Genomic DNA, 24,207 nt, shown 5'->3' on the forward strand with positions numbered 1-24,207 from the left:
AGAAGGAAAAACCTCAAATTTTCATCAGCCAAATGAGGATATTTTGGTCATTTCTCATTATATTAAAATATTACTCAAGAACTTAGGGACTTAACTGGCCTTTCAAAATATCTTGAAACTTACCTTGAATAAAATTGGTCTTTTGGAACTTAACTGTCATTTTTCCTTTATTTAATTTTATAGTTTACTTAATTTTATTTGTTTCAGATGTGAAGTCTGCATAATATTTGTTTCTTTTCAGTTTCTGGGCAAATGACTCATTGTACTTATTTTTCTTGGGTACATGAATTGGACTCATTTGAAATGGAATAATTGTACGAATAATATGATAGGGTCATATCTAGTATTTTTAAAAAATAATGTACAACTTAGAAAACAAATTATACTATCTTTCATTTATACACACTACATCTTATTTATTATACTTGAAGCAAAAACGGGAGTAAATAAGATGATTTGTTGGTGTAAATTTTATAAAAATGAAGAGACCGTACAAGATCCAAAACCTTATTAAGTACAATATAATCTATTCTTCACAAAAGTAAGTCTCTCGAGGTTAATTATATTAACTCGAAGACATTTTTCAAGGATATAATTACAAAAAGAGAAGTCCCTATGGCTGGGTGATTTGTAATGAATAATGATAAGTGTGTCTATAAATATTTTTTAAAAAATTTTGAGCAATGCCTAGACTCTAGTAAATTTGGGATACAATCCATCTAAATTTTTAATTTTCTTTAATCATCAAAAATATTTATTCTTGTGGTTCTATTCATAATTCAGTAAGAGAATATTTATAGGACATTTCTATAATTTTTATATTTATTTTTTATCTTTTTAAAGTGTATGTATGTATATATAATAAAAATAAAATTTTAAACACGATGGGGTAACTTATAAATGGGATGACGTTTGGCCCTTCATACTTCGAATCTGATTCTCATGGCATGGTGGAGGTCTTTTGTATTCATTTTGTTGGGCTCACTGCCTCTTCGTGAGTCGTGACATTTTTTAAAGAGAAACTGAAGGCCCACCAATCTCGCGGCATCATCAATCTCTGCTTTTTCCCCCCCATTTCTCATGACTTGCTGGCTCTCTCCAAGAGAAAAACCCTTGCCAAATTGCAACATCGTACCATGAAAATACTGTCTTTTACTCCTTAATCTGCAAAACTCTTAAACCCCTCCTTTCTCCTTTCCCTCTTCCCATTTTTTCTTGTTATCCCTGATAGTGATTATATTTATGAATTCTATCTCCAAGATGAGGTCTGTCTTAAGCCCAAAGTTATTGGCTTTTTCTCCTCATCTTCCCAAGCCCCAAACTATTTCTCTTGCTTCTAATGCATGGCCTTTTGAATCTTTCGTCGGCTGTAAGCCATCTTGCTTTCACAATAATCTCCACCTGAAGTCAACACCCCTTTTATCCAATAGCTTCGTTTGCTCAACCCAGAGTCGGAACTTGCAAATGGAGGCGTCTCAGCCTCCGTCGGGTGAGATTCACGTCATCGTTGGCCCGATGTTCGCTGGCAAAACTACCACACTTCTTCACCGTATTCAATTACAGAGCAGCAGCGGCAGGTGAACCTTTCTGCTCTGTTTATTTTTGACTTCGTGACGGAGCACAGTTCACTTTCTTGTTGAACATCTCGAAGTTCTCTTCGTGTTGACGCCAATAGAAGATTCTGTTATTATCTTGAAGGGTGGAATTGTTTGTCTCAGTGATTAAATGTTTAATGTAATTTGTCGGACAAATGCGTAGAAGCAAATTACTAGTGGTACGTGGAAATAAAATCAAAATTTAAGCTCTGACCAACTTGTTTCTGAATGGGAAGATATGTGGTTGGAAAGAGTGTTGGAGCGGTTGAATACTTGATGCACAAATGATTATTGCTGGCTTTGTCCCCACTTATATTGTTTTCTCCTTTTGGCCGTGATCCCCACTGAATATTCTAAGACCAATTTTTGTAACATTCTGCTTCCTAATTTGGTGGAGAAGAGCTTAATTTCTAGGAATGGTATAATAACTGGATATGTTTAAAAGGGTTTTTAGAAAGTGAGGGAACCTGGAAAGCAAGCCCATCATGCCTGTGGTCAAGTGTCAAATAGGTTAATGTAGTAGCTAAAGGCACTCTCATGAAATTTTTGTCAAAAATTATGCTGCTGTGGAAGATTTTCCCTTCAATCATTTATTCAGTTTTTTTTCTCTTCGTCCTGGTTATGACTCATTACAGCAATCAATGCTGTTTTAGTGCACAAGTCATCATAGCCGAGGGATACCTCATTTTATCCAGTAAGACGAAGCTCATGTGGTTGCCATCAGCGGTGTGTGAGGGCCATGTACATCTGTCTGTCACTTGTAATTCACGAGGAAGGATTTGTGTGGAGCATAAAGTACTGCAACTGTTATGCAGGACAATGCAATTCTCAATGGCATTGTAAATGTCTCTTTTCTAGGGATTATGATATTTTATATTTCTCTGATGCAGAAATGTGGCAGTAATTAAATCAAGCAAGGATACAAGATATGGATTAGATTCAATTGTTACACACGATGGTGTCAAATTACCATGTTGGGCTCTAACAAACTTATCGTCTTTCAGGCAGAAATTTGGCCTTGATGCTTATGGCCAGGTATCATTATTCAGAAACTTTGTTATGAACTCTTAGTCCGTGTGATCTGCATCCTGGTTGTCATATTATGTTTGTGTGAGATTTAGTTTTACACCAAAATCTGTTGAAATGGTAGGTTTCCGTAATGAGTGATTTGGGCTGAGGTTGCTGGTGTTGTTTTAAGGGTATCATAAAGGTTACCAGTCTTCTGTTGCGTTTTGTATGATTCTCCTAACTGCATGATGACAGCTGGATGTGATTGGCATTGACGAAGCTCAATTCTTTGAGGACCTTTATGATTTTTGTCGTGAGGCTGCTGATCACGATGGAAAAACGGTAATAGTTGCTGGTTTGGATGGAAACTACCTGAGGTATTACTTTTGTGAATGCTTATTATTTTAAAACTTTACAAGTTTCTTTTGTTTGGACAGGGCTTCAATGAAGCCAAACTTACTGTTCTTTCTGCCTGACTTGAGAAGAAATAGTAATTTAGTATCATTTTGACTTGCAATTTACACAACTTGAAATTTGTAAGTTGAAAATTAGCATCAACTGATGGATGAAACCCAACCATATATTTGTTTTCTTCATAGGAACTGGCTATTTGCTCCTTGAGTTTATCAGGTCATGATTGAAAATTCTAGCCCTTCCTTAAGGTGTTTATGTTTTGACTTGTAGGAGGAGCTTTGGTTCCGTCCTAGACATCATCCCCCTTGCTGATTCTGTAACAAAATTAACTGCTCGATGTGAAATCTGTGGAAAGCGTGCGCTTTTTACGCTGAGGAAGATCGAGGAGACACAGGTTGAGTTAATAGGTGGAGCCGAGGTATATATGCCAGTTTGTCGGCAGCACTATGTCAGTGGACAGGTGGCCATGGAAACAGCAAGATATGTCCTGGAATCCCAGAAGGTTGAATGTAGCTCACACACATAAAAATGGTCCACTCCCTACAAAGCATGCTTATTGTTTGAACAATAGCTTCATATTTATTGGAGTAAGTTGTAACGTTGTGTGTTTAGTGTTGGAAATTGGGAGGGAAGGTCCGTTAGTATTGTGTAGTCGACATTGTTAACCAACGTCAGATTGTATGGTATTAGGTGCTTAATATTACTGCTTTTGCATTACACCTCTTTTTCGGTTATTCGAGTTAGCTTCACAATCCATCAAAACGTATGAATTCAAACGATAAGTTCATACAAACACCCACAACACGATGATCAGAGACTCGAACTGGCATCAGGAGTTCAATTGACGGCAATGTAAATGTTATTTCTGAAAAGTTGAACTAGTAAAAAAATATTGCCAACTTAGTACAAATTGAAAACTAGATGAATCCATAACTTACTCATGGGATGAGCATGCGATTCAATTGGATAACTCTAAAGTTTGATATTAATTCTTTACAAATGCAACATGTATAACCCTGAAGTAACATTGCCGTAATCGTACTCATCATCAAGCCCCTCAAAGAACGGATCCTGAAGGAGTTCTGATGCAGAAGGCCTCGCAGAACCAAGGCACTTCTCAATGAAGCCCTTAACTTGTGGGTCTCTGACCTTGTCCAAGGCCTTAGGTCTTATTCCAGAGGTCACTTTCTTGTAGATTTTTGCGACACTATCACATTCACTGTAAGGAATGTCAAGCGTAATCATCTCCAACAAACACATACCAAATGAATATATATCCACTTTCTCTGTGTAGTTCTCTTCATACAACTCTGGTGCCATAAACTCTGGCGTCCCGATCATAGAATGAGCCCTATGACTCTCTCCTACCATAGTCGCCAAGCCCAAATCTCCGATCTTGATCTGCCCTAGATTCCCATTGATGAAGATGTTGCTGCAATTGAGGTCTCTGTGAATGATACAAGGATCATGAAGATGAAGATACTCTAACCCCTTCAGTATTTGCCTGCACCATTTCTTCACAGCTATGATTGAGAGGTGACGATGCTTTCTTCTGTAATCTCTGAGACACCCAGAAACGCAAGCTTCAGTGATGAAGTTCAGAGTCTTCTTCTCCGTGTCTGTCCATGAATGGTGAAAGTCAATGATGTGTTCATTCTTCAAATTGCTCAGTAACTCAACCTCGTAGTAGAGTCTTTTGATCATGGCTTCATCTTTGGAGAATTTTTTTAAGGAGATTTGGTTCCAAGCCACCTCTTTGCCTTCTACTTGATCGAAAGCTCTGTATACTTTTTTTACAGCACCGGCTCCAAGTAACTCACAGTATCTTCCGTATCGACCAGTTGAATCAATCTCAACGAATGGTTCAGAACCTTTATCATCAGAACTAGTGTCCATGAATGATCAAAAACACAAACCAAAGTTGAGACTTTTGAGACAAGTTAGGAGAGAAACGACGGAGGAAAGGATAATCAAATGAAGACAAAAGAGAAACAAATGATTAGAAAGTATGAAGAACGAGCTTCAATCAAGTACAATAAACACGAAGAAGGCATGGAGAAAATTATTCTGCAATTCTCAGACTCAATGAAAAGCGATAGCAGAAAATAATGAGCCTAATGCTTAAAACAAGTATTATTTTATAGTTGAATCAGTAAACAAATCCTCGAAAATCTATCATTTTGAAATATTTGAACTTAGTTATTCAAGATTACTTCGTGTTTGTTTTAGAGTCAAATTAATATTTTAAACCAATTATCTTCTCCTCTGATATTAAACCAATTATCTTCTATTAGTATGAATCTGAATTGAAATTAACATTTTTAACCAAAAAATCTTTTCTAAGAGGAAATATATACCTATCCAAATAATGTATTTAATAATTGATTTTTGTATTTGAATTCGACACCCATGGATCATCATAATCTTTATAATTAGGCATGAATCAATATCACAATCCTAAACATTAAGATTCTACCACAGCAAGAAAAAAAAACCCCAATAACTTAATTTGATACGCCAATGCAAGATTTTTATTAATAACTAGATAGATTACTATCTAAATTGTTAGTTCTCCGTCTTAAAAAATTCTTATCTCAATAATTTGAATTTAATTAATATAAAAGATAAAAAAACTAACAACTTGTTATCTATAACTTCAAACTTCGTGTCATTTCTTTAATTTATATTTAATTTTTTTCAAGAAATAAAAAAAATTGATAGACGATGACTATTAAAATAAAAGAAATAACTTGTATGCTTAACATTATACTGCTATTTAATCAAATAAAGATAGATATATATTATTCCTCCAATAATAGATTTTTATTATTAATATTGTTAACATATTAAAATTTACATGTTTTGATTTGTTAGTTATATTAAAATCTATTCGAGCCAAGATGGGATATTTTATGTATTATTTACTTTATTAAAAAAATTTGTTATCAATATTATTAAATAATATTAAATTTTAATTATTATTTATTCTCTACATTAGAATGAAAAATGAATTTATATATTATATAATAATAATAATAATAATTTATATAGAATCCTTAGAAGATAGGCTGATTTTTTTTTTTTTAAGTAGAAAGGAGATAGACTAGTATTTGTTAATGTTGAATACATTAGGAGAGTTGATCCGATTATCGGCCTCTTTTATAGCTTATATTTTCAAAATTTTGTTCCAGTAAATGAGTTTAAAATGAACAAATCCAATTAAATCAAGATAATTGATTTTTTATATTTTATTTTGTTTATTCTTTTTAAAACAAAAAAAAAAATTGGTGTACTCAATCCTCATTCTATTCCTTTTACCTCTTCCCAACCGCCAGGCTTCATTCTCCTTATGTTAGGGTAAAAAATAATAATAATAAAATAAATAAATAAATAAGGTCACCTACTTTTCTGCCTTATTATTATTTAAATTTCATTTTGGGCAATGATTTTTTTTTTAATTCTAACTCTAAAGAACACTAAAATAAACCAGATAGGGAAGATTGGGATCCTACTTGACTTGAAATTTTTAATTGGGTCAATTTTTTATTCTTTTCTTTATAGTAAAACAGATTTTGACCTCTTAAGAATAAACAGATTAAAAAGAATTAAGAAAACGGTTTAGAACATTGAAACTTCTAATTTTTCATTATCTTTTTTTAAAAAAAAACTCAATTTCCTTGACCAAAACAAAATCAATTGGAAATCTTATTATATAGCTTTGAACTTTCAATTAGAATCGAGATTGAGAATATAACATGAAGTATAAACAAACTCAAGCAAACAAGCAAGTAAAACAAAAACAAACTAACTAAATATTGATACAAATGATATTATTTGTATTGAAACTCTTCCTATTAGGTAAATAAATAAATTATTCTTTAAACTTTAAATTCAACAATATTATAACTTTGACATCATTTATTGTGTATATTACTTTTTTAACTTTTAAAAATAATGCAAGCTGACTCTTATTATTAATAAAAATTATCTTTAATTACTTGTTGACAAGAAAATGACTGAAAATATTATAAAAAAATAATAAATTACAATAAATGACCCAAAAAATACAGAAAAGTATTAAAAAAATTGTTGTTCTTTTTTTTGTAATTTTTGAGGTTCTTTTTATTATTTTTAATTAATTAACTATTAAAGTTAAATTTTGTTAACGACAGAAGTTAGATTGCTCCGTTTTTAAAAGTTAATAGAATAATTTATACAATAAACTAATTCAAGATCTATGGTGTTATTATTTAAAGTTTAAATGATAATTTATTAAGTTATCTCCTCCTATTTGTAAGAACCTTGAAGGAAGGATTTTGTAATTTTTCTCATTTGAACTCACAATTTATGACAATTTTTCCTTCACCCCCATTCAGATTACTTTTACCTAGAAAAGTGTGAAACTTTGCAAGAATGTTTTAATGAGCTTTTTACAAGAAAATAATAAACTTAAAATTTTAATGAAAACTGGTGAAATTTTTATTTTTTTTAATTCAACTACACCATCTAATGAATTAATTAATTGTCTTTAAATTACACTCTTTTCAATTTTTTTTATGATAAAAGCAAATTTTATTATAACATAAAATGATTACAATGAGAAACCCAAGAAATTAGTAAACCTAATTCCCTGGGCCCACAAAGTGATAAGAACGAGAGAAAACAAACTAAGAAATAAGCCTAAATAACACACGCAACGTGGAAACAGAAAAAAGGCCAATAACAAGGACTCCACAAAAATATTAATATTAAATTATTTCTTTTAATATTAACGTTTTCAAATTCAGTATTATTTCTCTGATATCTCAATATTTCTCTTAATATTTTTACAATATTCTTAAGACAATAACAAAGTAAAATGATCATAATCAAAGACAGCAGGTGAACCTCCTGCCAACAAATCAAATCTGCAAAAAGACAAACGCCCATGAAAGACTCTTCTCATATTTTATTTATTAATATTTAATTAATAAAGTGTCTCAATTAAAATACTTTTATAATTAGATCCTCTAAAAACATTTCAAATTTTTTTTATTAATTGCACTCTAAAAAACCCAAAACACCTTGTATTTTTTAGGATAATACTTAAAAAAAAGTCATAGATTCCCATTCCCACTGATTATTGTTTTTTAGTTGAAACTTAAGTACCTCAGTGAAATGATAACTCTCAGTGATTAAGAAATTAGATTGGACCAATATATTTCAGCTCAGTCAATATGTAAAAATTGTTGTGAGAGTTGAGTTGGGTTGAGCCATTTTAGACCGGTAGTCGAACTAAAACTGAAATCGAGATTTTTTTTAATCAAAAATTTTTTAGGAGGTGACTAATTTTTTTTTATCATTTGATATTATATTATATCATGTAACTTATTAAGTCATAATAAACTTAGAATATTTAGTTTTATTTTTAAGTTAAGTAGCAATTTCAGATTTATTTCTTATATTTAAATTATTATATACATATATAATTTTTTAATTTAATTATCACATCACCGGTTTGACCATTGGTCCAATTCGATTGAACCATATAAACCGTGAACTACTGACTTTTTCAGTTCAATATCCAGCCTGACTTTGAAAACATTAATAACCCTACTCTTGAATACGACAGAGCCTTCCTTCAAAGGGGTTAACTAGAAACGGAGAAAGTATGATGTTTTTTTTTTTTTTTATGTTTATAAACTTACCGTCTTTAATAAGGAAAGAAAAAAATATTTATCCAAGTACATTATATTTGCAGTAACAGATTATTAATTGTTAAGAACGCAATTTAAAAATGATTAACAATGTCATGCAACAAAATATTTAGATGATGACTCAAAGCAGTCCAATGCCAATCCTTTTAATCGAGGGAAAGATCTAAAACCTCACATCGCTCAAGAGAAACCACTAATTAATAATACAATTTATTTATTACTGTCTAATGATACTCATTTTGTTCATCTCATCAGGGGAGGAGAGGTTAATCAAGGGAAGGGAGAGAAGGTGTTTTAACGATTTTTGTTTGGTTCAGGAGCGTGGAGCTAATTATAAGCTGACATATATGCTTTTGTGTTATTTTACTCCTATTCTTTTATGAAAAAAGATATTTATATCAGAATTTACTTTTCATTTTTGAATCTACAAATCTTTTATCTCATCTACTTATGATATTCAATGAGAAAATTATTTAAGATAAATTCTAGCAATATTTTTTTTAAAAAAAGGTTATTTGATTAATTTTAATAGATTATCTAGTTAATTTTAAATATATTTTTAGTAGAAAAATATATTAGGGTTAGAATGAAGACATATATTAGCTAGTAATAAATAATTGATGGCGTGTAGAAGTAGTGTCATGTTTTTTATTTAATCAAAGCAATTATATTTAGAATATAATAAAATTAATAAAGATATTTTAGTCATAAAATTTGCCTCCCCTCTCCAATTCCACGAACCAAACAATTTTTCTCTCACCTTCCTTCAAAAATCTCCGACTTTATAAAATTCATTTTCAGCAGCCTTGTGAGAGGGGTGGGGCGGGGACGTTTTCAAGGCAATTTATCAATTAAGGTTACTTTTCGGCCAAACAAAAGAAAGATCGTTTATAATTTCTAGTTCCAAAAAAAATTTCGGGGGCTGACCGCTTCATTAAGACTCCCTTAAACTACTAGGATTTTAATAAAAAACCTCACAATTAAAGGATTGAAATAAAATTAAAACCATTGTCAATCTTTTCCTCCTTTTTGCATGACTTGTTTAAATTCAGAGTATTGTTACCCTAGTAAAGAAAGTTACAAACTCCTCTTGGGTTGTTCATTCTACATTTCCAGTTGCTCATTTTCTTCCTGTAATTATTCATGATCCTATCATCACTTATTTTATTTAGTGTTGTTATTCCATTGACGAGAGTTGCAAATTTCCTCCACATCAATTGATCATCTTCCATACATCAATGATTTATTTTTCCAACACATTGTTTATACATCTAACCTCACTTTTTATATTTGATGTGTTACCCTAATAATGAAAATTACAAATTCTCCCTATATCACTAGTTCATTTTTTGTTCAAATATTGGTCACATTCCTTGCATTATTTATCCCCCTAACTTCACTTATTTATATCCTCAAAAGTGCTGCAATTACCTTTCTGGCCAACAGGTCAATACGCACATTAAAAATCAGATGTGTGAATAAATAACTTACAAACTCCCACCCTCACCCACCAGAACCTTAGATAGCAACATATTAGTAATAAAAATCAGAGACCAGAAATGGACAACACAGCATCACAAATTGAAGGCAGCTAGAGTGAATACTTTGGTCCGTGGTAGAAAGAATGACCAACACAATAAACTCTGCTCCTGCAAGATATATAATTACAATGGAATGCTGCAAGCCTGGCTGCCAAATTGACAAAACTCTGCTCCAGTTTCACTCAATTCCAGCAAATCAAAGTCACCCGACCCTGCCCAGAAACTGCATCATCAAACTCATCGTCATCATCAGATTCAGCAACTGGTTACACCACTGAAGATCCTCCTCATCACTAGAAAGTGTTCCTACTATAGGGTGAAAACTCATAATCAAGCCTTGACATTGCTTCTGGATTGCCATGGTACATACCATGGTGAGTAGTTTAAGAACTATCAATATTATTGTTTCAGTCTTGTATATACGTTCTTGTCCAACAATTCAATCATCAATCCCTCAGACCCCTCTTCTAAATCAGGAAGAAAAACAATACCCATGGGTAATGAAGTGCGTGTCAGATTACAAACTTTCAGCACCTGCTATATCAGCCAGGGATAACTGTAAAATAGTTTTTCTCATCATCCACAGCACTCTGCAAAATATCTTACTCCAACTTTCAAATACTGCCTTAGTATTCATGTGCCAACATAATTAAGTTGAAATATGTTTATTATCAACAAAAAACCAAGTCCGATCAGCAGATAACTCTAAGGATTCAGTGGTGAGTAAAATTTTAAAAACATTGAGTAGAGTATGGATTGCATGTCAGATTAGAATTTCTCAGCAGCTGCTAGACAGCCAGGGATAACTATACAATTATAATTCTCATCATCCCCGAGACTGCAGACAACGGCACATTGTAATCCAGATTATCCAAGAAACAAATGCAATCATTGACAGCAAAAACAAAAGACGAGAATAAAAGTGAAATGAAATGTTATAGCCTCAGACCGTCCTAGTGTTGAGTATCAACAAATAAATGCAAAATTCTGCATTTCAGTCAAAAGAAAGATCTTCATCATTGGCTATGCTGCTATGAAGCAAAATGAGCCAGAATCAACTTTTTCAAAGAAAGAAGTTTTGAAAAGGCAGTGAAAAAAACAGAGAGAATCAACTGAACCATAATAACATGAATCTAACACCAATCAAAATAAACAAATGACACGAACTACTGAGAAAGGATTTCAATTCTAGGCATCAGATCTTCCTATTCAGTGAAAAATTCATCGCACCCAAAACTAAGTTTGAGTTCTCCACAGATTGAAAGATTCATCATTTGGCCCAACAATCCCTTCACAAAAACACAGTAAAAACAATTGATTGCATGCATCATGCGAAGATTGGAGACAAAGAGGACATCAAACAGAGAAGACAGGAATGAGGCAGTTCACCCAGGAGACAGACGGACAAAGCGGCAAGTGCCGTCCAGGGTTTAAGGAAAAGAGGTCATGCATTATATAAAGCTTGTTGACAGGATTTCATGATTGCGATGCCATAATCTGATTCAGTATTTTATGTTCTCTTTCACTAGGAACAACAAGGTCATTTTAATCAGTTTTTTAAATTTCATTTCACTCCCCTAAATGTGCAGTGAAATTTAGGGGTTCAGCCTTTTTTATTATGTCAAGGGAGGTAGACTAAAATTTTCGCTGAATTATCTTCACAAAGGGATGTCCCCTCCTTCAGCACTGAATGAAGAGGCTTCAGAAATCAAGAAAATCTCTGACGTCATAGAAACACAGTCATCATCAAATGACATTTTAAAATAATTGAAATCCAGTGCAAGATTCCTTACCAACACGCAGAGTATTGATGAGATACAGCAACATTGCTATCTCCTCGTTACAAAGCGTTTGTAGTTGAGGTTCAGGGTTCTCCTTTAGCAGAAGAACTTTTGGATCGGCACGACAAATGAATCCATGCGACTGAGCAGATGCTTTTGAAAAACTTCACATTATAATGCATTTACAGAGCTGCTCAAGATTCTGTTTCACAAAAACAGCTCTGGAGCAGCTTTTGCAAATGCATTTTATTGCGAAATTTTGTTGTGAAAGTCCCAGCACGCCGAGAAGGTCCCACCGATTCTACCAACATGTTTTCAAGGATAGTCTGGTGGTCCCGAGGTGTAAACATCTAACAAGACAAATTGTGTTCATAAGATGGGGAAGGTCAAAGGAAGGAACTTGTGGTTAACTAACTAGAAAGCAAATTAAAATAAAAAATTGTACTTAAAATAGAGGAAATAAAACAAAAGCAATAGCGCCAAGAAGCTGACTTCCCGGCTTACTTTGCAAGACATAATGTCAAGGAAGCTGAATGAGAATAAAGACCATTAAAAGAGCAAGCTCCTCTGACAAAACACATCGTTCATCATATAAAAGGCCCAACAAGTAAATAGCCTCAGAATTGCAGAATAACATCAAGTATTTTCAGTCCCGAAAGATGGTATTTTAATAATTGATATCATCACTGGCTATACATATATGTGACATCAACTGGGAACCATGCAAACACCAATAGTTTGCCGCCAAACAGTGTCAACAGAGATCACCAATCTGAGACTCTAATTTGCATGAATGGAATTAAGAACCGATAACATGAATGGAAAATTAACAATGTATGTCTCATGGCCAGTCCCAAGAAGTAATGGCAGCAACGCTGCTCCACAAGGCGATGGAATATGAGACAAGATCGACGGAGAATCTCCCGAGTGAGAGATCCGTCAACGTCGATAACCCTTGTATGCGACGTTAACTTGGGAACATGCAAACACGGGAGATCGTTTGCCCCCAAACAAAAAGTTAAGGATTTGAGCAAATCCCCCGTCACACAAGAAGAACAAAGGATCCAATGAATATGTAGTAGAAACAAACGCGTGGGATGGAAGGATTACCTAAATCATTTCTCATTCGAGAAGGGAAGATGGGAAGGAAAATTTCAAATAGCCGAAATCAACAAGCTAACTTTGTTAAGCGGCAATGCCCTAGATGGAGAATACATATTTATATTGAAAGGGGTGGGATGCTGATTCGGCGCCGGATAATGAAAAAACCCTAATCGGTTAAACAAGAAATTGGTGTCATTGGGTTAGCCCAACGTATCGGCTTCCCCTGATGGAGCAGGCCCATATAAGGTTTAATATAATGCACAACCTTTTTTTTTTTTGGTAGATACACACGCATTTTTAACCCTCATAATTTTATAAATTTAAATTTTCTGTTTACCAAAAAAATTAAAAATTTATTATTTATATTTTATGATTATAAATTTTTAATAAAAATTTTGGTATTAATTAAAATTAAATTTATGTAAATAATTTTCAATTTTATTGATAGAATTGATTATATATGTTATCTTATTTTTGATGAAAATGTTATGTGATATTTTACATGAGAAAACTTAGATGTTTGAATTTCTACCCTGGGTAGATGGGGAGAAAATTAGAAAGAAGAGACAATTATAAAAAATAGTTACTATTTTTAACCATTTTTTCCTAATTTTTCTTTCTCCTTATTTTCTTCCTACTTTTTTTCATCCAAACGAAACATACTTTTTTTAAGTAAATTAGAACATGTAATTTTAATTTTTTAAAATAAATTGAAAATTTGAATAATTAGAGTTAGTGATGGGACAATTGATGCGTGTACGGCAATTTCTTCTCTCTTTTTTTCGTTTTCAAAAATGCAGGAGACCTAGGCCTTCTGTTGTGTGCATCCTTCACTTGTTTTTTTTCTAGAATCTGCCGACATAAAATTCTTGAGCTATTTTCACTGTAATTTGATTCAAGTCACTCATCAATTATATGATTTATTTTCAAGAATACTGACTAAACTGAATCGGTGACAGGCTCCACTGGAGGAAAGGATGTGCAATGCTGAAGAAAGAAGACTTTGGCTCTTGAACATGTCATTCAACGTTGTGGTCAATAGGGATTTCCCCAAAGTCAAAATTGACACATGTTTGAAGACTGCAATTCAAAATAGGAGAGATGAACTTTGTCGTCCTCTTTGCCGTGGGAGAGACATGTTGACCATCACTAAACGATAAAGGAAAAACTTACCATGGATCCAATAATAGTAGACCAAGCCCTTCATTCCGGTCCTTTTGGATTAATGCTACGAAGATTGAAAGAGGGTAAAGGCATATCAGTTATACAGCAATTGGAGATTTCTTTTTCTATCATTCTAGTATTTGACATTTACAGCAGCTCCTGAGATTACTACAACACATGTTGCATCAAAGCTTAACCTTGAGCAAGTCCTATGAAGATTCTGCCGATACAACTGATTTATGCTAAAGCTCAGGGAAGGAAAAAAAAACATAAGAAAATGTACAGATCTCTATAAAGCAGTCAGAATCACCACCAAGCGGAGGAGGTGGCCATAGCTCTGTCCATCCAAAAAAGATAGAGCGCACCATCCCTGTAGTCAAGCCTATACTTTTCATTGAAACCCTTCAATAAATTTCTGACTGCAGCTGCAGTCGAGGCACTCAACGGGTGTTGTTTAAAACCGGCCATGAAAAGTCTTGACCTCCACTTTCCTAGCAGTTCATGCCTTTCCACCCTCTCCGGCCCCTCACAAGCTATCATGTTGACAATGTCTCGAGCCACACAGTGCTGCTCTGCATTAATCCGCTCCTTATCGTCTCTGCTAGAGCTGGCCGCATCAATTGATTCAAACATAGCTGAGTAATAACTCAGTGTCTCGACAAACCTTTGGTAAAAGGGGGAAGTGTTGGTGTTGGATTCTTGCTCAACAAGGGTCATTACTTTGGGAGACAAGCTCTTGACCAATCTCAATAACCTGTCTCTATGGTTCTCTGTGCTAACACTCTCATCTGGCATGTGGTGCAGAACATAAGGAAAATTCACAGCCACAGCTTCCCCAGGTCGAACTCCAAGGTCCTCAAGTTGAACCTTGCAGCCTGACATGGCAGCACTATGGAACTCAAACGGCACTCCAAGAGACTTGGCATGATTCGCCAAATGTTGTCCTACAATATGAAGCCCTCCGCCTCGAGCATGAAATGATTGGGAATCGTCAACGCCGGTTACACGAATGTATGGGGGGCCCCCAGGCCGCTGTGCAAGAGCCTGAATCAGTAACTTCCACTGGGTGCCCTGTGCGATTTGGAAGTCAATTATATGAATTCTGGATTCATTTTGCATTGCTTCCTGGATGACAGCATTTGCAGACGTGTAAGCAAACGGCCAGTATGGGCAAATCCTATAGAGGATGCCCATGTAATTCATAAGTTCTTTGCTTGTTGGCGGCTGTTCTTGTTCACACTTCAAAGATTTGTAGATTGAACTCCCTGATGATACCACCCTCGCTCTAAGCCCCTCCAACATATAAGCTCCCAACCTCTGAATTGGATCCCCAGAAACTGACACCATCTTCACCAATACTTTATCCATCCATCCTGCTGCTTTTTGAAAATCTCCCTCGGACACAGCTTGTGCACAAGCAGTGAGGACAGCTCTCAAGTCTAAATTGGGAATCTTTTCTACAATCTGATCCCAATTCCATACAGACATCGGAGATGTTAGGTGGTGGCCGCCTTCAGGGCAGCAGTCACAGCTGTCAACAATATCTGACTCAGGTCCCAACAATTCGTTCGCTATTTCCTTAAGTCTGTACTTCCATTCATTGCCACCATCAACACTAGAGCACCCACTAGTTGGCGATCCATAGATGTTGTCCACGGATAGGAGCTGATCTGAAAGGGATGACTGAGTCTGAGAACCTTGCGGAGAAAAAGGACTCCTGTTAGATGAATTGCTAGCAAAGGAAGACGAATCACAAGCTATGGGACCAGGAGGTGGTAGGGATGATTCAAGAGTAAAGTATTGCTGGTTGCAGTTTTCAAAAGAAACTGTGGTTCCCTGGCTGCTATCACCAAGGATTTCATTATATGAATTGCTTGGCAAAATCTGGAAAGGAGACAAATGGTATTTGTTTGTGCTCTGCATCGGCTGGTGATACAGATGGAAACCAACTGAACTAGGGTGTTTCTGCGTCGTTTGCATCTAAAACAGGTTGCTTTTCAACTTGGTCAGAGAATCTAGTCAACCTTTCTGAACAATGATTGCGAAGGTTCTCCGCAACAGGTTCAAAATCACTCGTTTACAAGATGTAAAAAGCTAATTTAAGCGGTTTCGCTGAATAATCAATCTGCATATTGTAAAGACGAAAGATGCTTCAATTGTCGGCAGAAGTTATTCCCACAAACCATCCAGGAAAATGTTAAAGAGACTCAGCCTGCATGATAGGAATAAACCATTAATAAAGCTTTAACGTGGATTAAACGGAGAGTGAAAAATTAAAAACATTAGACCAGCTTGATAGAAGATCTAATAAATTGCACATATGCCATAGAAAAAGCAGATTCCAACACGACATACAAAATAAAAAATTGACAATCCTTTGGACAGTTTCTCTAATGAACTCAATCATATCTCGTGGATTTAAACCACCGCCCTTCAAAATTTGATCAGCATCGAACTTCAAAATTTTAAGACTAGTGGATTCTAAAGAGTTCGAGAGATCGGAAAAGAATTATTGAGTGCGTAGTCAAAATCAAAAATAAAATAAAATCAACTATGTATTTCTCATATTCTCCAGAAGTAACTTTGGAGCAGAGATAGGTTGGGATAGATTTAACAGATTGAGAGCCACAAATTACAGAGCAGAATGGCTCTCCAAGAATTAGAAGCATCTGGCTTATCAGAAAGAAAAAAACAGATCCCAAAGAGATATAAAGCAATTGGAGCCACCAACCAAATTCGTAACGCTTAAACTTTCTAGGAGAGAGAAAAAGTAACAGTTTGCATCAACTAAATGAGTCTTCATCTATTAAAGCTGAAAAGGAAAGAGAAATTCCTCTCGATCAATTTTCCGCCAATACCAATCGTAAACCAAGGGGACAAACACCCCAGGCAGAAACATTCATAAAGGATGAGTTCAAAACGAGAAGAAACTAAAGCATCTTCCGGGTTTGTTCGCAAACTGTGAGATAAATAAATAGCATGTTGGATCTTCACTTGACAACTCTGCCCCAAGAAGATCAAGGAGGCTTTCAAATTTAAAATACAAACGAAAAACAAATCAAAACATACAAACAATATCAGAAGGCAAATTAGACCCAACACCTCTCATGTTTCAAATATAAACCAAGATTTCATTGTTTAAACACAGACCCAGATTTGAACCCACAAGAAGAAGACAAGAGTCATTCAGAAATATAAATTAACGGATTCAGAGAAAACCATACATGTACAGGTCACAGAAACAAGAGACTTCAGCATCAGAAGCTGGAGAGAGGGGGGGGGGAGTTCTGGAAAGGCATACCTGAACATCTCACTAGCGTCAGGTTCAGTGGAGCGATTGTGGGGAGAGAAGTGTGATTGAAGAGCAGAGAGCAGAGAGAGACAAGAGGAAGGCGTGTCAGCCGCCTCTGTAATGGTAAAATGATGAATTATTAATGCAGGGAAGGTTTTATAATGAACGATTTTGAGTCCTCCGAGTGAAAGACGAGCATTAAATGCCCAAGCAATTACGTCTAATTACAACTTTGACCCTAAGGGACACTCGACTCTGCTACTGTTGTGCTGCGGGGATGATAAGTCAGCGACTCCGAGTCAGCGACTCCAACCCGATTGTACGTAACAATATTCCCTACCGAAGCTGGTAGTTTTTCTTTTCCCCTTTTCATCCAAAATTTTCCGCAGTTACATGACTAGTTTGATCCAAATTACAAGTCCAAAACGTATCCTTTTAGTCTTTCACTCTTTTTTGATATAATGTTATTTCCCGTTTCAAAAAAACATAACATATTTTTTGAAAAATTAAATATTAAAAAATATAAAATATTTTTAATTTTTTTAAAGTGTAATCATTATATTTTTAAAAAATTATCCTTATTAAATTGATCACTTATATTTATATTAGTGTGAAATATCTTATTAAATGAGAATAAATATAAAAATATATGATAAGTTTAAATATAAATAATTACGTTATTAGAGATAAAATTCAGTTAAAAATATCTTACATTTTAAATAAAAAGAGTATTTTTTAATTTTTTAAAAGGGAACGTCCATTATGTTTAGACCCTTAGTTAATAACAAAATTACAAAAAATATTAAAAAAATTTCTGAACCGTTTCCTATGATTTTTTAGAATCATTGTTGAAATTTTTAGATACTTTTTTATAACTTTTTGATCGATTAACTATTGAAATTGACTTTTAATTAATTGTAAAGGCGATAATATATCATTTTTAAAAGTTAAAAAAAATATTTACTAACAATAAATTTATAATTTTAAATGCTTTTGTATATGTAATTTAATGATGGAATTGTTCTTCAATCCAATTCTTTGTTTGACCAAAAAATCAATGTAATTGTTGAATCAAGGATTATAATTTCTTGACCAAATTTTTTTAAAAAATATTCTCAAAAAATTCTTTCAACAAAACTAAGTTGGATCTAGTGTAATAAATTAATATATCACGATGTGATGAATAAAGAGTTACATTTTCACTAGAAAATGTGTTTAAATTTAATGTTGGACTTTGTTCTAAATAAAATTATGTATAATAGGAAATACTTGTGAAAAATAAAAATAAAAGTTCTTTCAATAAAAAATAATTTTTTTATTGTGCATGATATTCTCCTGTTAAATGAAATGTTGCCAAGTTAGGCATTCAATATGGATATCAATTTCAACAGAAATTCGAGTTGTGAGAAGCTAACTTGTCTGCTAAATTTAATCGTGCTGGTAAAAGAAACGAATTCTTATTTCACTAGTTTTGCATTAAAAAATGGTTTGATTTGGAAATTATATTCTTTCCAAACAAATTCTAGATAGTGCCCAATGTCACACACTGTCAATTAATTCATATCTGAGTTAAAATTAAATTTCAAACGAGAAACTCCTAACGTAATTTTTTGCAGTCACAAAACTTGAAAGATTTTATACGAAACCTATTGAGTGTTTTATTCCTCATATAAATCGCTGTTGTTTTTATCAATATAAAGTATATCTTTATATATAATTGCGTTAGATGTCAAATTCCTATAAGTATAACATGGATCAATGTTGTTAACCAGTATAACAATTTGTATGCATGCTATGATGTAACTGATTAAATCAAATGAATATTTTCACAAGTCTATAATATTAATTTAAATCAGATTAAAAATATGGGTTGGGTTCCTTGTAACTCTAGACATTATGTTCCATGTATAAATAATTCTTTTAGATGCAGTGTACAATTAGTATTATAAACTTGCAAATCATTGTGCATAAAATATCACAAATATAAAATCAATAGAAGAATAGGAAGAAAAAAAAATCGTTTGCTTGCGAAACGTTATTGAAAATATCAGCTTTGATGGGCTCACTAGTGTCTTGGAATATATAATGTTAACTTGAGTTGAATCGTGGAAGCAATGGTAGTGTTAGGATCTTAGATTGTGGGGTGCAACATTTTTTTAAATTAATAATTTAAAAATAATTAAAAAATTGAATCTAAAATCTTTAAAATTGAGTTAAGAATGCAAAATATTTGAATCAAAAAGTGTAAAATATTAGAGTATACGGATCTTTTTTATAATTTTCTTTATACTCAAGGGTTTCATTTGTCCTCCTTCTTTAATTACAATGCAGCGCTGCCCATGCATGCAAGTGGTTAAGTACAAACACTAGTCTAAATTAAAATTGGATGACTTATATACTATTATATTTTTACGCTAGTCTAAATTAAAACTGGATGACTTTCAATTTTTGTGAAATGAATGTATCATCTAAAAGATATTAAAATTAATAATTTTAAATTCAGAGACTGATAACAGACATTTAATATAATGCGCCAATCCAAGCTCGTCAAAAAACATAATGTCTACTCTTCTTTTGCTTACACTCACACATTTTTCGTTTTGTCTTTTTTTTTTTTTGGCCTTTGACCAATTTGTAGCTTCCTTCAAGAGCTACTTTGAATTTTGATTATTGATATAATTATATTGTATTTATTGATTAGATATGCTTCAAGCTCCTTATCTACCAAACGCGTCCTATTTCATTAATTGATGATAATTGACGTGTTCTGGGAGGAGCACGCTCCGCCATCCGTTCGCAGGATGATTTTTTTTTTTTTATAATTATTTTTTTCCCTAACGTGGACTATGGATTGGAGACACGACATTTCTCTTCTAAGTATTTACCGTGAATGAATTTTTCTGCATATTTTCCATTTTGGTATATTTATTATTTTCACTCTGTATAGTTTGTACGCTTTTTAATTAGTTAAAATATATTTCCGTATTTGCATACTGATAAAAACTCTTAGGCACCTCGTTAAGATTAAATGACACATCTTTTTGGCCACAAAGATTTAAAATAATTACCTCAATATCAATAGTACATATGATCTCATTTCAAAACGTGGACTCACGGGTCGAAGCAAATGATCCCATCCGCCGAAAAGGAAAAATTCATGCGAACAAAACAAAATTACACGAGTAAAAATGATTTGGCCATGTCATAAAAAAAATGAATTGGCAAAAAAAAAAAAAAAATGGAGGAATGACTAATCGCGTGGTCAAGAACACCGAGTGCGCAAACGGGTGAGAGGCTGAGGAGCATTGAATGCTGCGGGCGCTACTCGGGGTCAGAAAAATGGCATTATTGAAATTTTCAGGGAATATGTGGGCAAATGATAGGCTTTTGGGTGCGGAATGTGGTTGCAGGTCTGTTCCCGGAAGTTGACCCTCGTCCATTCCCCGAAGCCACTCCAGCCAATCGAGGAACTTTCTATTACAAATAAATATCACCAATGACGTAGAATTACAAATGCGCATGTTCACCTGTAGGCAGTGACTACCTACTCCACCACCAAGAAACACTTCAGTCTTTTCTAATTTTAATATTTTTAATTACATTTTATTTTTAATAAAATAATTATTTATTTTTAAAATAATTTTTTTATATTTATTTATATTAAACACCTTATAATAAATATAAAGCCATTTATTAATAAAGATACTTTTAAAAAAAAATTAATGATCACACTTTAAAAGGCTAAAAATGCCTTACATTTTTAAATATTAAATTTTTTAAAAAAATATTACATTTTTTAATGGATAAAATATTATATTATTTATAATTCCTAATTAGCACTCATGCGGGTGGGAAAAAAAAATTAAGGCAGGTTAGTTAGGCTAAAGCTTAAAAATTTGATTTCAAGCAATGGTATTACTCATATTTTTGTTATAATACACATCTAATGATTTTATTAAATTAAGAAAAGTGATTGAGTTGTTAATTTTATCTAAAAAATAAGATAGATAAAAATAATTAAATTTACATTACATTCTCTCTCCTAATTAGTAAATTTAAATATGAATAATATTAAAAAAGTTATAATTAGTATCCCTATCAGTTAACTTATATTAAGAATAAAAAAATTCTAAAAAAGCCAAAAGAAGTATATTCAAACCTTACACTCACAGGTAGTTATTACGATAACAACATTACTACCTCATTAAGGATAAGATTTATGATTTAAATTTTACATGTAACTATCAAATTAATTATTTAAAGAAATGCACTCAAACATTACAAATATATCACACTAAAAAAACTATATTTCACCTCTGCTTACATTTTGATAATATTGTAATTGAATAATATCAAGTATTGATATTAATATTATAATTCAATACTAGCATACTAGTATTTTCTTATCATACAAAATAAAACGAAAGTTTGTCTTATTATGACATCAGTGATCAAGTCATTGTTTTGACCAAAAGATTAGTCATCATGTCATTTGCTGGCTTGTGATTATTTCCTTTGATTGATTGATCAACGTGAGTGGCAAGGAACCAAGGACGGATCCCACCGTTACGCGTTACACGTGATCAATGGCCACTCGGAAAAAATAGATTTGTGAAGACATTTTTGTTTTTTTAAATTTTTCATGCCAGATAAAAATTCAAAGGCGTGCTCGAGAAATGAAACAACGAAAAGCAACGTGAGCATTTTTGTTGGACTTTTAACTTAAAATTATCATAGAGAAGTATTAAAATAAAGAGGCAAAAAATTGACAACGTCAGATGATAAGAGCGAGGGAGTTGACTGACTGGTGCAGCGATGTGAAAAATTCAAGTCTTCATGGGTGTGGGCGTGTAGCCTTGTAGGGTATATAATTTAAAACAGAGATAATCTTTTCGTTATTAATTTTTAAAAGATAAATTTAATATATTTAAAAAATGCAAATGAAAATATTAAATCTCAACGGTTTAAGTTAAATTTAGATGGTTGTAAATAATCAAATCACAGCAATTATGATAAAGAGCAGCAAGAAAAATAGGGGATGATGGATGACGTGGACATAATGATGGTGAAAACTGAAAAAAGATGCGACAAAGGAAAAAAAAAAAAAAGCAGAATCTTGGTGCTTTCTTGTATACTCCAAAAACCCACTCCTTGTCTCTTTCTTCTCTCCACTTCTTCCCCGCTATTTCTCACGCCATCTCCTTCACCGAGCCCACTCTGATTTCCCCTCCTTCCCCATTCATTTTTAAATACTCCATCAATTTTTATATATAAAATATTTTTAATTAAATTTAATATATTAATAAAATTTTATTATTTAATTAAAATCACAATAATTTTTTACTTTTGCCTCTAATGATGTTAAAATTAATATTATGGTGGTGTGCAGAAAAAACATACAATTAATTATCTATTTTATTTTTTAAAATAAGGATATAATTATTTAATTATTTAAAAATGTCATTGACACTCCTTATATTTGGAGATACAATAAATTTTTAAAAAATATTTTATATATAGGGATGGAGGGAGTAATATATAACTAGAATGACAATTTTTAAAATATTGAATTAATAATAATTAAGTTTTTGATAATATTTTCTGAATAAATTAGTTATAAATATATATACAAATTTAGAAGTTTTGATTATGGATAAGACATTTTAAATGTAATTATCAAATTGTATACTATTTAAATCTATATTTGTAATTCATTATTTTAAAATTTTATCAAAAACTTAATTGTTATTAATTTAATGTTCTGACAATTTCTCTAACACATGCTCCCTTCTGTCTTTATTATTAGTTACCTTTTAGAATATATTTTTTATTCTTAAAATAAAGTACATAGTGGGTTATTTATAATTATTTTTCATTTTTACCCTATTGCAAAATAAATTCGATAGCTCATAGTATATTATTTATCTCTGGCTTCCTATTTTAATAAGAATAAATTAAAAAATTATTTTAAGACATAATTAATAAATTAACTACCATCCTCGTGACAAGAGTTAATGGAAGATATTGCAGGTCATATCTCGGTGTTAGCGGTAGTGAGTGGCGCATGGTAACCTCATCAGATTCTTTTTGGTAACCTCATCGGATTCTTCAGTCACATTCTATGGGCTTCAGCTGTTTCCTACACAAGAGCGCTTTCCTGGCCTCCAGCATTGTTTCTTCTCCGAGTTCTTTCTGCCTCCACAACTTATTATTTATCCTCAACTTTTTAAACTCATTAAATACTTGTCACTGCTAAACTTATAGTTACCATTAATTGTAATCAAAAGTTGTTATTCGATATACCGAATTCGTCATTGGACTCCAAGTGGCTACTGAACTTTAGAAGCTCATCATTTTCCAGGACGTAGTTGTCATTACTGAATTTATAGTTATCAATTGTTATATGAAACTTGTCATTGAGTTTCAAGTGACTACCAATCCTTTAAATCCAAAAGTTGAAGTTGAATTGCTTGAAAACTTGTCATTGAACTTTAAACACCTGAATCCAAGTTGCAAATGATGAAAAGTGGTTGTCACCGTCAAACTTATAGTCGTCATTGGTATTAATTTCAAATAATGGGTAATATGATAATTTGAGAAAGAAAATAATTA

General features: G+C 32.7%; 3 protein-coding genes, 1 long non-coding RNA gene and 3 other non-coding genes across 7 annotated transcripts; 1 reads left to right on the forward strand and 6 right to left on the reverse strand.

The window, feature by feature from the left end:
• The first annotated feature begins 1,033 nt into the window (after nucleotides 1–1,033).
• Nucleotides 1,034–3,734, forward strand: LOC129285171 (thymidine kinase a-like). Its single transcript, XM_054920747.1, has 4 exons — nucleotides 1,034–1,577; nucleotides 2,486–2,630; nucleotides 2,859–2,980; nucleotides 3,288–3,734. Exons 1-4 carry the CDS (start codon nucleotides 1,243–1,245, stop codon nucleotides 3,541–3,543), a joined length of 858 nt encoding a protein of 285 aa, XP_054776722.1. The 5' UTR covers nucleotides 1,034–1,242; the 3' UTR covers nucleotides 3,544–3,734.
• Nucleotides 3,735–3,768: 34 nt separating this feature from the next.
• LOC129285170 (probable serine/threonine-protein kinase WNK11) lies at nucleotides 3,769–5,081 on the reverse strand. The gene has a single exon (XM_054920746.1). It carries the CDS (start codon nucleotides 4,911–4,913, stop codon nucleotides 4,011–4,013), a length of 903 nt encoding a protein of 300 aa, XP_054776721.1. The 5' UTR covers nucleotides 4,914–5,081; the 3' UTR covers nucleotides 3,769–4,010.
• A 5,010-nt stretch (nucleotides 5,082–10,091) lies between these two features.
• LOC129287191 (uncharacterized) lies at nucleotides 10,092–13,385 on the reverse strand. The gene is made up of 2 exons (XR_008587612.1): nucleotides 13,146–13,385; nucleotides 10,092–12,385 (listed from the first exon to the last, which is right to left on the reverse strand). It is a non-coding gene; the product is annotated as an uncharacterized LOC129287191 (long non-coding RNA).
• LOC129287374 (small nucleolar RNA R38) lies at nucleotides 10,760–10,842 on the reverse strand. Its single transcript, XR_008587693.1, has one exon. It is a non-coding gene; the product is annotated as a small nucleolar RNA R38 (small nucleolar RNA).
• On the reverse strand, nucleotides 11,195–11,278 carry LOC129287320 (small nucleolar RNA snoR20a). Its single transcript, XR_008587643.1, has one exon. It is a non-coding gene; the product is annotated as a small nucleolar RNA snoR20a (small nucleolar RNA).
• LOC129287340 (small nucleolar RNA SNORD96 family) lies at nucleotides 12,648–12,728 on the reverse strand. Its single transcript, XR_008587661.1, has one exon. It is a non-coding gene; the product is annotated as a small nucleolar RNA SNORD96 family (small nucleolar RNA).
• Nucleotides 13,386–14,401: 1,016 nt separating the features above from the next.
• LOC129286693 (scarecrow-like protein 13) lies at nucleotides 14,402–17,745 on the reverse strand. Its single transcript, XM_054922680.1, has 2 exons — nucleotides 17,605–17,745; nucleotides 14,402–16,515 (listed from the first exon to the last, which is right to left on the reverse strand). The coding sequence occupies exon 2, from the start codon at nucleotides 16,281–16,283 to the stop codon at nucleotides 14,610–14,612; it is 1,674 nt and encodes a 557-aa protein (XP_054778655.1). The 5' UTR covers nucleotides 16,284–16,515; nucleotides 17,605–17,745; the 3' UTR covers nucleotides 14,402–14,609.
• Nucleotides 17,746–24,207: the final 6,462 nt, after the last annotated feature.

Source organism: Prosopis cineraria, unplaced genomic scaffold (assembly GCF_029017545.1).
Source record: "Prosopis cineraria cultivar Desert tree isolate PC_DT_omini unplaced genomic scaffold, ASM2901754v1 PC11, whole genome shotgun sequence".
Taxonomy (NCBI): Eukaryota; Viridiplantae; Streptophyta; class Magnoliopsida; order Fabales; family Fabaceae; genus Prosopis; species Prosopis cineraria.